Raw genomic sequence first — 12,291 nt, 5'->3', positions numbered from 1 at the left:
ATAGGTAAAACTGGAATGGATAGAAACACAAATGTTCAGTACTCAAACACTGGATTTAAAAAATTCTTTTTTTTTTTTTTTTTTTTGTATCTAAAAAAACTAGTAAAAAGGAACCCTTTTAGATAATTTGTGTTGTTCAGTTTGAATAAAATATTACTTAATTGGAGGGACTTAAATAATTGTTTTTGTATTGTTGAATTTTAAAGATTGTTTTTGTTTTTTTTAATAATAGCTTATCTGATAAGTTGGCTGTGTTGCTGAAACACTCTAGGTAGTTATCAAGCATTTATTGAGCAGTCTGGAACCAAACGATCCAGGTTTAAAGAGGATGGTGGGCAAAGCCAGAGGAAAATAAGAATAAAAACATTATTTTAATCACAGAATTTATAGTTCGGGAGACAAAATATACACAGTAAAGAACCTTAGAGCAATTTAGGTAAATTTTTAAGTCCAATACCAAGTGCAGAAGATAGCCAGTTCTTTTTTCTCATTGATGTTTTTATCTCTCTCCTTCTTTCCTCTCTGAAATCAATAATAATACTGGTTTCCATTTGATGAACACAGGTGAATGGTAGACGGAAGGAGGGATGGAAAACTAAGATGTATACACATTAAATTCTAACATTTGTACACATTAAAATCTAACATTGGAAATTGCATGTAAACCACCATTAGCATTTTTTATTAAATATATATTGGATTGTCTCTTGGCCATTTTATAAATATATATATAAAATTATTAGATTTAAGGTAGAAAATTTTACAAAATTTACACATTCAAGCTATAAAAAATGGAAAATAGACTACATTTAAGGTGATTAGGGAAATGATCAGGAAAGCTCTGGTTTGATTCTTGAAAGGATGCTGACCTTCCATTACTAGGCAGGAGAGGAAGCTACTGTGTGGTCATGGGGATGGTCTGTGCAGAGACAGGAAATCAGGTACAGCAAAGGGCACACAGTAGAGAGAAAGCCTGTTGAAAAAATATTTTATTAGTAGAAATGTGCAGTGAGATAAGAGAGGTATGGTGCCCATGAAGTTCCTGTACCTGATAAGGGATTGATTCTTAAGTAAGGGTGACAATTTGGTACTCTAAAAATTTTTCTGACAGCTATGTGTAGAATAGCATTGTAGAGAGGATTTAGATTATGATGGCAGCCTCTGTACAGCTAGAAAAGGAAAATTAGCAACAATATTTAGCATGTTGTCACCAGTTAAATTTGAAGCTGAAGGAAAGACTATAAGAAAACACAGAAACAAGTATTTCCAGCCCTGGGCAATTTAGCTCATTGGATAGAGCATCTGCCGGCGGATTGAAGGGTCTGGGGTTCGATTCCTGTCAAGGGCACATACCTCAAATGCAGGCTTGATCCCTGGCCCTGGTTGTGGTGCATGCATGCAGGAGGCAATCAATCGATTCTCTCTCTCACATCTATGTTTCTCTGTCTCTTTCCATCCCTTCCAAGTCTAAAAAAAAAAAAAAAAATGTATCTCCAAAAGTTTGAGTTGGATTTAGCTGCCTCAGGTGACAAGGAAATTGGAAATGAGTTTTAATTTGGCGTGGGGGGTGATGTTTGCAAACATGTCTTGGATATCAAAAAGGTAATTTAGATACTTCAGTTTGTGGGTTTTGGGGTTTTGTTTTAAATATGTGATCCTATTTTTGTCATACAGCTTGGAATCTGTGAGTATAACATGTAAACAGCTGAGCCAAGAACTAATGGAAAAATATGAAGAATTGAAGAAGATGGAAGTACATAACAATGAGTACAGGGCAGAGATTAAGAAGGTAATTGTTTGTGCTTATGGACTGAGTTCTGGATTTCGGAGGTTGTAGGAGAAAAGGGGCTACTTGTATTCAGGGGTAAATGATGGCATGAATATGTCGCTTCTCTGTGCTGACTGTAGTTAATATTCTTGTGCTGGCTGTTGAGGTGTGCAGAGCTATCTGTCTCTGCAGTAATGGGCCCTGGCCGTCCTGTCTGTTGACTCAGATTTTTTATTACTTCTTTGAGGTTACTTCTAGCCCTTCTCTTCCTCTTATCTTCCTATTATCATCTATGGACCAGGAAACCATGTAAGCAACATTTTTAGATTTGTAGCTAACAAAAGAAGGTCCCAGGTGCTGACCTCTAAATAATATGTGCATGGGCTTTGATACTGGTTCTCAGTGTTTGAATAGGAGGGCAATTTAGTTGTATCTGTCCTGTTTTGAGATATAAGTGATTATGGGTATAACTAGCTGACCTTCAGTATAGATATGCAACTTGGTAAATTGCTAATTTTCTGCAGATTTAATCTAGGAAACTATTCGTGTTTTAAGGTAAAAATTATATTATTTTAACTATTAATGTATTTTTCAATCTTTATGCTTTTTCTTAATATTTTATGTTTTCCTTTCTGTTGCTTTGTAGTTGAAAGAACAGATTTTGCACGCTGACCAGAGTTACAGTTCTGCACTCGAAGGAATGAAGTTGGAAATCTCCCAGTTAACTCGGGAGTTACATCAGCGAGATGTCACTATTGCTTCTGCCAAAAGTTCTTCCTCCGATATGGAAAAGCGACTCAAAGCAGAGATACAAAAGGCAGAGGAAAAAGCAGTAGAGCACAAGGTGATACTTTAACAAAATCTCATTTTACTTGAAGTTTGTTTTTGAAGATTGAATTTATTCAAGTTATAATTTCCATAGTATTTAATTCAGTAAATTTTTATTAGACACCTGTTTTGAGCTGAGACTATGGTATGCTGGAAAACAAGCATTCTAGGGAGGACTGGTGGGAGGTGAGACTAGACACAAAGTGAGGAGGCTGTTGTTGTGGGGTGTGGTGAGACTGTGACATGTTCTCCATGACAGACTAGAGTACAAGTTGAGCAGGTGACAGTGGAAGGGACTGAAAAGCAGGGGCTAGCTCCTGAAGGGTCCCGTCAGTCATGTGTAAGAGTTGGAGTGTGGCTTCAAGTAGGATAAAGGATCTCTGTGGTCATCACATGGGGAAGAAGCAAGGAGGCAAAGAGACCACCCAGGTGCTGTTCTAACAGTAGAATGGTGGCCTGAGCAGTGGGAAAGGAATGGAGGTAGAGGGAAAGGGATGAATTCTGGAAATATCTAGCTTTGTATTTGATTGGATGGGGTGGGCTGGGGTGGGTTGGGGGTGAGTTAAAGAAAGATGTCACTTGATTCCAACTGAGTGGAAAGTGATGCTTTTTAGTGAAATAGAGAAAAGATAGCAAGCAGTTAGGGGGAGGATAATGAATTTGTATGAAAGGCATACAAAACAGGGAAGCTGGTAGAGGGGACATTGGTTTGGCACATGTGGCTTGTGAGGAAGGCTGGACTTTCACATGGAAATTGCTAATAGTGAATTCCACAGAGGGCCTGGAATTCAAGATTAAAATCAGGATGAGACATTTAGCTGTGAAAGTATTTGCATGAAGTTGGCATTTGAAATATCTTAAGATACTTAGATTATAATGAGAAAGCATAGAATATGAAAGGCAGAGACTTGAACCAAACTTAGGACATTGCTCATTTAGGGTAAAAATGGTGTTGGCATGAAGCTAAAAAAATAAAAATAAAAATAAATAGCAGCAATAAGGAAGGAAAGTTTCACTAAGGATGCAGGAAGGCAGGACTTTTTGGTCGAGCAGAAAGACAGGAGAATGAAAGAAAGGTATTATTTTTTGAAAAGCGTGCAGTACAGGTGATGTTGGAGGTAGAAGCCCAATCAGAGGAGGCTAACACAGGGAGGGTTAGAGCTCTGCTAGGATCTGATTCATCTTCTTAGAATAATATTTTAATCACATGTATGTTGATTCATCTTGAAACACCTTTAAAAATATTTTAAGAAAGTATTTATATATTAATGAAGAATATAACTTCATCTAATGAAAATTACATGTGAAAACATTGTGTAAGATGTACTTGATTTGTTATTTCTGTGTATTTGTGTTTTCTGCTTTTTCCTTCTCAGGAGATTTTGGATCAGCTGGAGTCACTGAAGTTAGAAAATCGTCATCTTTCTGAAATGGTGAAGAAACTAGAAGTAGGTTTGTATGAGGTACATAAATAGAAACGAGTTTTTTTGCTATGCAATCCTTTAAAGAAATCACTTTATAAATATTGATATTGTAAAGAGAGTTAAGATCAAATATGAAATGATCTTTCTGCAGAAATCTTCCCAAATATAGTGATGGAAGTGAGCCAAACTTGATTCTCTCCTCTAGCAACTGGAAGATACCTTTGATATTATGCACGTGTTAAAATACATTTATGTATATAAAGGGTTTAGCATAGTTCTTAGCATTTAGTAAGTACACAAAAAGTGTTAGATGCTATTATTATAATTATGTTCACAATATATTTTCATTACAAAGTATATCATCTTGTTAATAATTTAGTTTTAATTATATTTCTATAAGGAATTAATCAAATATTCTAAAATCTTTTATGTTTAGATCATTTTACTAGATGATGACACAAGGACAAATAAGAGAATTATTCTCTTTAAGACAGGGGTGGGGAACCTTTTTTCTGCCAAGGGCTATTTGGGTATTTATAATATCATTCATAGGCCATATAAATTATCAACACAAAAATTAGCCTGCTATATGTGATCAAACATTTAATTAACTTACCCTAATGCTTTGGCAGGGCCAGACCAAATGATTTTGTAAGCCCTATACGGCCTGCGTGCAGAACCTTCCCTACCAATGCTCAAGATTGAGAATAGTCTAGTAGAGAGATAAGAAGTGTGTACTAGCTCCTATGAAACCAGAGAGCATGATTAACTGACAGTGAGCCATAAAGTATTAATAATCTTAACTATTTTGTTATAAATTCTTATAACTTGCAAAATGACCCCTCTATTCTAACCCATTTTTTTTTTTTTTTCCTGTACTTCCAAGAGAATATATGCCTCCAAAGACACATAGTTACTCACTGCCCCTATTCGCTCTCATGTAGTTCTAATTTCACAATTACGGACTCTTGGGGCTGGGTGGGAGGAAGTGCAACACACTAGATGACAACTTTATTTCAACTAAAAGAAAATATGGGGAACTATTTTTATAATCTTTTGGGAGGGTAAGATCCTCTTAACATCATGGAACCATAAAGAATTTACAGTGTAAAGAATTTTACAAAATAAAAATGCAAACTTTCTGGGTTGCAAAAGATCCCATTAAAAAAAAAAGACAGACTGGGGAAAACAATCTATAAACAGACAGATGGTTAACATAAAATATTAATATATAAAGATTTCATACAAATAAAAGATAATACAGTAGAAAAAATGATCAAAGGACATAAATAGGTAATTTATAGAATACAAAAATCCAGAAAACAAGGAGAGCTGTTCAACCTCTCTAATAATCAAAACAAAATAAGTAAATGTTTTATTGTTTATTGGATTGACACTGAAGTTTACAAACTAATTAATATAGCCAGTGTTGGCAAACACTCAGGGAAGCAGGCCCTTTCATGCTCTGTTAATGAGAAAGTGAATTGCTAAAACCTAAGAGGCAATTTAGCAACATCCAACAAACTTGTAAAAATATATAGCCTATAGATCAATTGGTTGCCTCCCATAGGAGCCCGCCCACGAATGGGATCCCAAGTCGTGTGCCTTTCTGAATTTGATGGTTATTGCTAAATAATTCCCCAGAAAGGCCCTATCAGTTTTCATTCCCAAAGAACTTGTCCTGTAGGAGCAAATGTGCAAAAATGGTCATTTTATTGTTTGCAATACCCCAAAATGTGAGATAAACTAAACGTTAATTTGGGAGGGATGGTTAATTTGTGGCTTTCTATATTATGAAATATTACGCTGCCACTATTGGTGCTAGATGAAAATATGCCTCTAACCTTGCTCCCTCCTCCTAGCCCTCTAAAACTATAATGAAAGGAATTACTTTAAACCACAAACTTACAAGATGGTAAAAATAGGAAAGGAGACAAGAGCTAAATATCTTGGGAAGGGGACGATGAAGGGATAGAAATGACTTTTTATGCCCCGATAAAGCCAGTACTAAGTTAGCAGTGGAGAGAGCCAAGAGCTAACTGGTTTATAACACAGCATCTTCAGAAGGCCCAAAGTTGACAATGACTGATTGATAGAATCTTCTCTCATGCAGTGAGGACCTGTTCACATAGGAGTTGGGAACTCTCAGGGGCGCTTAAGCCTGACCATGACCAGAGATTCTGTTCAGCTCTGTTTCTCCTGAGACCTCCACCGCAAAGTGGTAGTACTGCCCTTTCTTTATACAGCCAGGTGTGTGCTTGCTGCAGTTTTATATTGCCTTTTACGTTCACTTATCTGCAATTGTTAATGAAACAAAATTTGGGAAAACTTAAAAAGATGCCTGGCAAAGGCAAGCATTATCTTTAAAAAAAAAAAAAAAAAAAAAAAAGTATATTTGATGACATTAGGCATCAGACTCAGGCTGGTGAAAATCCTGTCATAGTTTAAATTCCCTCTAGTGTTGAGGTTACACGCAGTGGGGATATGTTGTACATGTTAAGAATAGTTATTACAAATTGTCTTTTTATATTTTACCACCTAGGAAGGTAGAATTGCTTTTACAAATGAAAGTTTGTGTTAAATAGCTATTTAAAAAAATTTTTTTTTATTGAATTTGAGAGAGAAACATCTAGGGAGAGCACATCTATGGAGAGCCTCCTGCATACCTGCTACCAGGGATTGAGCCTGCAATCCAGACCAGGAATCAAACTGGCAACCTTTGGGACGATGCCCAAGCAACTGAGCCACACTGGCCAGGGCCAAATCCTCACCCAAGGATAGATTTTTATTGATTTTAGAGACAGAGGAAGGGAGAAGGAGAAAGATAAAAACATCGATTGGTTGCCTCCCATATGAGCCCGGATCAGGAATCAAAACTGCGACCATTCTGCGAATGGGCCAATGCTCCAACTAACTGGCCACACTGACCAGGGTTAAATGACTATTTTAGTAAATTGATTACCTAATGAGAACAATAACTCTGGTAAATAAATGATCACATCTTAAAATAGTTTTGTTTCCAGTTTTGACTATAGTATGCAGTTTAAATCCTGTGTTCTGCAGATTCTTTTAGGGGGTGGATTTTAACTGGCATTGATAATTTATTGAAAGATTTTGTAACTCATTGTCACTAGTGGTACACGGGTAGTTGAAAGGTTGTATTTTAAAGTTTATGCTTTTGTTGGGTAAATTCTGTATGTCAAACCACTCTTGACCAATCTATTTTCAAAAAATTATTTACAGAAAAGACCAAGCTAAATGTTGTATTAAACTCCAGAGATTTCCGGAATTTTTCAGATTGCTAATGAAATATTTTTTTATCAGAAAAAAAAAATACTCCAGACACCCCTCCCTCCCCAGGTACTATGTTACCAGGCAGTAACATTTATAATAAAAACTCAGACCAGATCAGAGTAGTAATTCCCAGTTTGTAATTCCCAGGGCTGCTTTATCATGTCCAAATGTATTTCACGCACAAGATTGGGTACCAGTGTTATATAAAAATATCTAAGGCTAAAGAGTATTTATTTTAAAGTTGCTCCTGCTGGCCAGAATTCCTTTTTGGAAACTTATGTTCAGTTTCTTTCTGTCTGTCTCTTTGTTCTTGATATCTTTCCACAGGAGTTCCAGGGATATTCAACCTTCTCTTTCTTTTTTAATATATTTTTATTGATTTCAGAGAGGAAGGGAGGGATGTGATGTGAGAGAGAATCATTGATTGGCTGCCTCCTGCATGACCCTTTCTGGGGATCGAGCCCACAATCCTGGTATGTGCCCTTGACTGGAATCGAATCCAGGACCCTTTAGTCACTGACCCAACCAAACCAGCAAGGGCCAACCTTCTCGCTCTTGAAGAACCCATGACTGCTATCTTGTTTTTTCTCTGTTTCTGGTTCTCACTTGGAGCCTTCCTCCAACTGTGCATATTCCTGACACAGCAGTAAGCCCTGTGTGCTCCAAGTGTGTGTCCATTTACTGCAATAGCAGAGAACCCTTTCTCTTAGTCTCCAGAGAGCCAAAAGCAAGTCTTCACGTTTCCGAAGTAAAGGTGAACTAGTTACAACTGAAAAGAAAGTAATTTTCCACTGGCAGGGATATCACAGATCACAAGTGTTCTTATACAAATTAAGTGACTCTAGTATTCTTTTTTATTAGGCAAAAGGGATTTCACTAGCAGACCTCCAGGAGAATTATATTGAGGCATTAAATAAATTGGTGTCTGAAAATCAGCAGCTACAGAAAGATTTGATGGCTACCCAATCTAAGCTGGATATTTCTACTCAGATGTGCCAAAAAAACCATGACACACTCTTAAAACCGACACACAGCAGATCACCTGGGTTCAAGAATACAGAGTTCAAGTAACATTTCTTCACAGTCTATTAAAAATGTGTATCATTGTGCTATAATTCTCACTTCTTTGAGAATTATTTCTGACTTATCGGTATTAAATCTTCAAAGGGCTGTATGTTTAATTCTGAAATACAGCGTACACAAGTAAGGCTACTACCAGGTTAAAACATGGAGGGGGTTATAGAGCGCCTCCACAGGTATAAACGCCCTTATTCCCTGGAGCCTTTCACGTTGCCTGCCACCTCCTCAGCCCCACTCGCCCCATAAGTTGGCTTTTTAGAAAAAGCTTGCTTTGTATTTTTGGTTAGTTAGTTATAAGCTGTTACCATTAAGTCAGCCTTCAATGAAAAACCACTTGGCTTCCGGCCTTTCTACATGGTTTACGTATTTTCTTCCCCGAAGCCTTTGCTGACACCTTCATTGTTCTAACCCTCCTTCACCCCAGATAAGGGTAGGTGCCTTCTTTTTTTGAATCCTCACCCGAGGACGAGGATATGTTTATTTTTTATTTTTTTAAAGAGAGAGAGAGAGAGAAAAAAAAAAAATTGATGAGAGAGAAAAACATTGATTGGTTGCCTCCTGCATGTGACTTGACTGGGGATAAAACCTGAAACCTAGGTATGTGCCCTGACCAGAAATTAAACCCACCATCTTTTGGTATACGAGATGATGCTGAGCCACTGGCCAAGGCTAGGTGCCCTTCTTATGTGCACAATACCTCCCCTTGCCCTGGCACTAACCACACTGGGTACTCTGGCAACTTGCTTGCCTTCCTTGCTGTGTTGTGTGTAAGGGCGGGGCCTGGCGGTGGGGATTGGGCATTTGGAACCTGAGCGAGTGAAAAACACCTGGTTCTCGGTGGGCTGCTTATTTTACAGCCTTATCTAATTAGCCTTCTCATTTACTTTTAAGTGAACTGCCTTCAACATTTCTGTTTTAAGTGAGAAAAATTGCTCCAATATTTACTTTTGTTTCCTAATCTGCTATCCAGGCCATCCCATGGCCAGTGCAGGCATGATGGAACGAACACTGAGCACTACAAAGCAGGCCTCCATTCTGCACGAGGACAAGCGCCGGATAGGGCAGAGCCCGTGGCCAGGGCCCTCGGCTCTCTGAGCTCTCCCCTGAGCCCTTACAGCTCCTGCAGCTCTGAGCCTTCCAACTTTCTGTACAAAGCTCACTCTTTGCCTTCAGTGTTAGATCCAAATGAAGTCCTTTTCTCTGACACTATCTCTGAGAGTGTAAATGACCGAGATGCATCTATGTGTTCGGTATGGAAACTTCCTGATCTTCTTAGTTTATTAAGATTACTTAGATTTTATCTTTTATTTTAAGGGGGAATAGCATGATATGTGTTCATTTTGTTTTCTTACTGGTTCTCTATATTAAGTTCTAAATACTCTTTATTATTCTCATGTATTTCTGTCTGACAGTTTTGCTTATGAAGACACATTCAGCCATGATTACTTTGCAGAATACATCTTAATTCTGAAATATAACCTAAGTTCTAGGTATTCATTTGGTTTTACCCTAATTGAAAATTCCCTTTCTTTCTTTTTTAAGAGAGGGTCAATTTCTATTGGAACTATTGGTTTAAGGCAGTGGTCAGCAAACTCATTAGTCAACAGAGCCAAATATCAACAGTACAACAATTGAAATTTCTTTTGAGAGCCACATTTTTGAAACTTAAACTTGGAACTCCACTTCTTCAAAATAGACTCGCCCTGGCCATGGTATTTTGTGGAAGAGCCACACTCAAGGGGCCAAAGAGCAGCATGTGGCTTTTGAGCCACATTTTGCTGACCACAGGTTTAAGGAATACCTCTGGATGGCAGGATAGCTCTCAGACAGACAGTGAAGCAAGAAAAGGGAACTGTTGGAAAGGGCAAGGGGGTAGGCAGGGTGGAGGAAGGAATGGCATCTGACGTGTCGGAGCCTCACAGTGGTGGCCCTGCCGGCAGAGGCTGCCCTCTGACACTGTGCTGGCCCTGGGTTCCTGTAAACGCTGGCATCGTTTTTGCCTTCTGTACTGAAGCACTGGCCTCAGGCCATTCATTCCCATCATCGGTTTCAAAACAAATCTCCACTTCACCTCTATGTAATTCTAAAGTCCAAAACAGTCCTGAAGCCCAACTTTCTTACCAGTTTGGCAGCAGAATCTACTTGGCATTAAAACTTGATCTGAATTGATGTGATATGGTTTTATTTGTTCCATTAGCATTTGACTTCAACAATATCAGTGTGTTTGATCATAGAATGCTACCTCAGGCCACTAGGGAATACAGTCGGTCTCATTAGTCAGATTCGGTATATGTGAATTTGCCTCCTTGCTTAAAATATCCGTAAACACCAGTCAGTAGTCGAAGTTCTGCCACCCCATTCGTGGACTGGAGCAGAGCCATGACAAATCTATGTGACCCGACTTGCACATTCCCAGCTGAGGTGGCCACGGCGGCCCTGCCCTCTTGCTTCAGCTCTCCTACAGCACACTGAGCAGGAAGCTTGGGCCCGGGGAGCAGGGTTTGAGTCCCAGCACTGGCCTCCTTAGTGGGCTGGCCTCCGGGAAGTTCCTAACCACTTCTGAACTCATTTTGTAAAATGAAAGTAGATTCTACCAGGATCAGTCGTTTTGAGCATGATAATTCATATGAGATGTGTGTGTGTGTGTGTGTGTGTTTCCCCAGGGGCAGTGATTGTGTATTCGCTAATTCAGTTGCTTGAGGTGACTTTATAGAAAACACCTGCAGCCGATGAGGCTCTCCTGCCTGTGGCCCGTGTTTTCTTCCTCAAGTCTGAGCTCTGAACTATCACTGAGCCCAAGGTGTCAAACAAGGGAACAGACAGAAATTTTGGAGGAGGGAAAAATAATTGGTTTTAATCAGTGTCTAATTTTTTTATAGGTAGATATTCTGTTCTATAAAGTGAAAGTAACATATTCAGAGTCCAAAAGTGGGTTTGAATTACAGGCGTTAAAGTGTATATTTTCTTTTGGGGTAAAGAGGTTGGTCAAGTGTAAAATGAGACATTCTTCGGACCAGTAATTAACATCTTATGTCACACTTTACACTTACACAATTTGGGTCAGAACGGAAGAAATCTGTGCTATTTTTTGCAGAACTATTTTTTAGAAATATTCTTGCATTAGGATAAAAACAAAAACAATCTATTAAAAGGAAGAAATACTCTTAAAATCACCCCCTAATATTTCTAGTTAGAAAATATCATGCATAACATGTCTTAGAAACAGGCCATCCCACTTATGTATGTCAAAATCTGCTTCTCCTCTAGTGTACCACGGCGGTGTCTCCCCTGGGTTCAATCGCTACGAGGTTTTTGGAGGAGGAGGAACTGCGGTCTCATCATATACTCGAGCGTCTGGACGCCCACATTGAGGAACTGAAGAGAGAGAGTGAAAAGACAGTGAGACAGTTCACAACCTTAAAATAGCTTCTTCAGAAAAACCACAAACTTGGAAATAAAAAAAAACACCCAAGAGTTTCTGTCATCTGAAGTAGTGGCTCTTTAAACACGGAGATATAAAAATCATAGCGCCTTTATGAAGAAATCTGAAAGATGGATCCTTCTCCAAGGCATTTCTACCCCGTGGTCTATTTGAAGAAACTTTCCCAGCAACTGACTTGTAAGAATAAATTACTTTGCTAGACTTTGTTTCTCGTCTATGCTTAATATCGTAAAGTGATACTTTCTTTTGCTGACTTAAATGTGACTAGCTATAGACTAAAATAAAGATTTTATGGTATGTGTTGAAAATCAAGTAACTACAGGTATGTTTTTGAGGGAAGTAGGTAGGAGTATGGATTCAGTCACACTGATCTGATCGATGTATTGGTTTTGCTGCTTACTAGCCAGTGGGACTGGTAATATGCAGGGTTGGGCTAGTGCAGTGTTTCCCAAACT

General features: G+C 38.5%; 1 protein-coding gene across 20 annotated transcripts in view; it reads left to right on the top strand.

Moving 5' to 3' along the window:
- Positions 1 to 12,041, top strand: part of CEP63 (centrosomal protein 63) — a 50,797-nt gene extending 38,756 nt beyond the window's left edge. For 7 of the 20 annotated variants that reach the window (XM_084902730.1, XM_084902732.1, XM_084902735.1 and 4 more), the window contains 6 exons: positions 1,675 to 1,789; positions 2,415 to 2,612; positions 3,973 to 4,059; positions 8,176 to 8,381; positions 9,365 to 9,644; positions 11,662 to 12,041. In XM_084902730.1, the coding sequence (XP_084758856.1) occupies positions 1,675 to 1,789; positions 2,415 to 2,612; positions 3,973 to 4,059; positions 8,176 to 8,381; positions 9,365 to 9,644; positions 11,662 to 11,820 (1,045 nt within the window). In that variant the 3' untranslated portion in view covers positions 11,821 to 12,041. Of the gene's footprint in view, positions 1 to 1,674; positions 1,790 to 2,414; positions 2,613 to 3,972; positions 4,060 to 6,133; positions 6,271 to 8,175; positions 8,382 to 9,364; positions 9,645 to 11,661 lie in introns of all 20 variants that reach the window. The other 13 variants (XM_084902726.1, XM_084902731.1, XM_084902729.1 and 10 more) reach the window with 6 other exon arrangements.
- Positions 12,042 to 12,291: the final 250 nt, after the last annotated feature.

This window comes from Pipistrellus hanaki (genome assembly GCF_964339955.1).
Source record: "Pipistrellus hanaki genome assembly, chromosome: 13".
Classification (NCBI taxonomy): domain Eukaryota; kingdom Metazoa; phylum Chordata; class Mammalia; order Chiroptera; family Vespertilionidae; genus Pipistrellus; species Pipistrellus hanaki.
The sequence above is the reverse complement of the archived record's forward strand: the minus strand, read 5'-3'. Positions and strand labels throughout refer to the sequence as shown.